Source organism: Euphorbia lathyris, chromosome 5 (genome assembly GCF_963576675.1).
Source record: "Euphorbia lathyris chromosome 5, ddEupLath1.1, whole genome shotgun sequence".
NCBI classification, from domain to species: domain Eukaryota; kingdom Viridiplantae; phylum Streptophyta; class Magnoliopsida; order Malpighiales; family Euphorbiaceae; genus Euphorbia; species Euphorbia lathyris.
The window spans coordinates 62,468,120-62,471,255 of NC_088914.1; the positions used below are offsets into that span (position 1 = coordinate 62,468,120).

The following is a 3,136-nucleotide window of genomic DNA, read 5'->3' on the forward strand; positions in this document are numbered from 1 at the left end:
CTGAACCACATCTCCCTGTGTTTACTTTCTTTATGTTTAATCTCCCGTGATAGGACATGATGCACTATTCCAGCAGAGAAACTAGCAACTTTCATATCCAAATATTGACCAAAACATGTTTTCCTATACATTTCTAGCTGCTTTTCACTCAAATACTTCTTTATCATGACCCCAGAATCCATATTAAACCTGACTGTTACTTGAGCATCCGAATTAACCGCCTTGGGATATTTGAAAATGGAACTATGTTTTCTCTTTTTAGATTCACTGGGATCATGCTTTAACAATTTTAAACATACACACATTAAATTCTCTAACAAAACTGACATATTCTATGTATAAGGCTTACAATCATGTCGCATTCGTCTGTGAATGCGCTCAAATGCGACAATGTTTCATGGTGTATAATGTCGCATTTGAGCGCATTTAGGTAATAAATGCGACAGTTTAATGGAATGGCTCGTCGCATGTGTCGCATTTAGGTAACAAATGCGACACTATGTTCGCCTATTATACCTTGTCGCATTTGAGCGCATTTAGGTAACAAATGCGACCATATCTACATACAGTTAACATACGAGCGCATTCGAGCGCATTTAATCCATTAATGGCGGTAACAGGGAAGAAGATGATGCATGCTTACCTTATGCTTTGTCCGTCCTTCCTCTTCGCTTGCCGCCGCCGCCGTCGCCGTCGCCTTCCGTTTTCTTGCCATCACAGTCGCGCTTCGCAGGGAAGAAAGAAACCAGAGATGAAAATGTCGAGGTAGGAGAAAATGAAAATGAAAATGTAGAGAAGAACAACCCGGATTATATATAGTGATGAGTTCAAAACGTAAAATGCAGTTGAAACGAACTGAAAATGAAGAAGATGAACCACAATGAAGTTGAATGGGAAAGGTCAGGTGAGGAAGTGGAAGTGGAAGGAGCGGGAGGTAGGATATGAACCTTCAAACTAAAATAAGGGTAGTTTTGTCCAAAATGGGTTTATTTGTCTAATTTGGTAAAATGAAAGGAAGGTGGGTTAGATATGTAAAGTGGGGTTCTTCATTGGGTTAGATTAGTAATTATCCCTTAAAATAAAATAGCCAAAAAGAATTATATTATTAAGGCAACCTAATTAATCAAATATTAATGAAACCCACCCAACCAATTGTGTCAAATTATAATCAATAACGTAGATCCATCAAATTTCTAATCCCACTCTTTGTTCAATCTTTATCCATCTCCATGAGATGAGACTCACACTCACTCCTCCTAACCTTAGAGACCTAATTGGAATTGTGAAAGACAAAGCTTCTCAAAGCAAAGCAGCCATTGTTTCTAAACCCAAAACCTTATCTCTTCACTTATCTCTCCTTCGATCCACAACCCATCACCCCTTTTCTCCTCCTCACCCCAAGTTCATCACCACTTTCCTCTCTTATGGCCACAGCTCACGCGCCACCGCTTCCGCCGCCATCCATGCTCTTATGGACCGCCTCCACTCTACCCACAACTCCTCCGTCGCTATCAAGTGCCTTGTTATCGTCCATCATATCATCAAGCACGGCACTTTCATCCTCCAAGATCAGCTTTCCGTCTACCCTTCCACCGGCGGCAGAAACTACCTTAAATTATCTAGTTTTAAAGATAACAAAACTCCCATAACTTGGGAGCTCTCTTCATGGGTTAGATGGTAAGTTTTTGTTTGTTCAGTTAAAGTTAAATTGATAGTAAAAATAAAATCTTTATTTTTCCCCAATTGTTTCTGGGAAATTGCAGGTATGCTCGATATCTGGAACAACTGATATCGACTTCGAGGGTTCTGGGATTTTTTCTTTGCTCAAGATCAAACACAGCAGAGAAAGGGGAAGAAGAAGAAGAAGACAAAGTTTCAGCATTAACAAACTCGGATCTAATGAAGGAGATTGATTCTTTATCCAAATTGATGGAAGATATCTGCAAAAGACCTGAAATTTTGCATATGCAAGGAAATGAATTGCTGAAGCAGATCATTTTTTTAGTGGGGGAGGATTATTTATCATCCACAAACGAAATCGCTACACGAGTGGGCGAGTTCAGGCAGAGACTGAGTTGCTTGAGCTTTAGTGACTCGGTTGAGTTGGTTTGTGTATTGAAAAGGCTAGAAGATTGCAAAGAGAGGCTTTTAGCTTTAACCACAGGAAAAAAAGAGTTGATTGAAGGTGTGTGGAAGTTGATTAGTGAAATGAAGAATAAGATTAGGGTTTACAGTGGAGAAGGAAAAGTAATGGGCGGAAGAGATGGAGGAAGTGAGTCGGCTCGGTTTGGGGACCGAGTTACTAGTTATGGTAACTCAGTTAGGTTTTCTTCTGCAAGATTTGGGTCGAATGCGTTTGCATTGCCAATTGGGCTTTAGTTGAAATCCTGCAGCAGATAAGTCGGTTTGATTAATGTATTATTTTGACTTTCCAGGACTAATACATTTCTCAATTTTATAAATTTGTCTATATGTATATTTATTGGATATATCAATCTATTATACTCTATAACATTGAACTAGGAAAGTTTTCCAGACAGATCAACATCAGCATGCGTCAAACTAAAATGAAACGATTAGTTGCTGAAAAACTAAATAGAAAAGATTAATATATTACTAAGGTGAAACATTTTTCTTTCTGTTGATTATTCTCTCTTAAAATTAATTATATACTAGATTAACCGTTTACTTACCAACCAATCTCATCATCTTCATCCCCTGTCTCCGTTGTGGTTCTTCCCTTCATAACTTTTAGAATCCCTCAGCGGTTTCTCCTCTTCTTTCTCTCTTTGTATTCTAAAACTATTTGAACGATAACAGACATGTGAAATAGAATGAAAGTGTGTGAAAGACATCAGATAATGAACAAACTGAAGATGTATTCCGTTAGTAGAAATTGATACTCTGGTTATCTGAGATGTCAACAGTCGAAGTTTCAACGAACCTCTCTGATGCTAAAGTCAGTTAATATTTGAGGAAATATTAGACAAACTTTAGAGCAATGAACTAAGAAAATGAGTTACGAAGTTAATGAACTAAGAAAATGAGTTACGAAGTTATGTACCTGTAAGCCAGTCTAGTCCATTTATCATCCCACCAAGCAAGTGCAGGGCCTCGTTTGCGTCGAGTTGTCGAG

At 38.4% G+C, this 3,136-nt stretch overlaps 1 protein-coding gene across 1 annotated transcript; it reads left to right on the plus strand.

Annotated features, from left to right (window-relative positions):
* The first annotated feature begins 1,160 nt into the window (after window positions 1-1,160).
* Window positions 1,161-2,489, plus strand: LOC136231087 (putative clathrin assembly protein At4g40080). The gene is made up of 2 exons (XM_066020344.1): window positions 1,161-1,677; window positions 1,764-2,489. Exons 1-2 carry the CDS (start codon window positions 1,235-1,237, stop codon window positions 2,377-2,379), a joined length of 1,059 nt encoding a protein of 352 aa, XP_065876416.1. The 5' UTR covers window positions 1,161-1,234; the 3' UTR covers window positions 2,380-2,489.
* The last annotated feature ends 647 nt before the right edge of the window (window positions 2,490-3,136 follow it).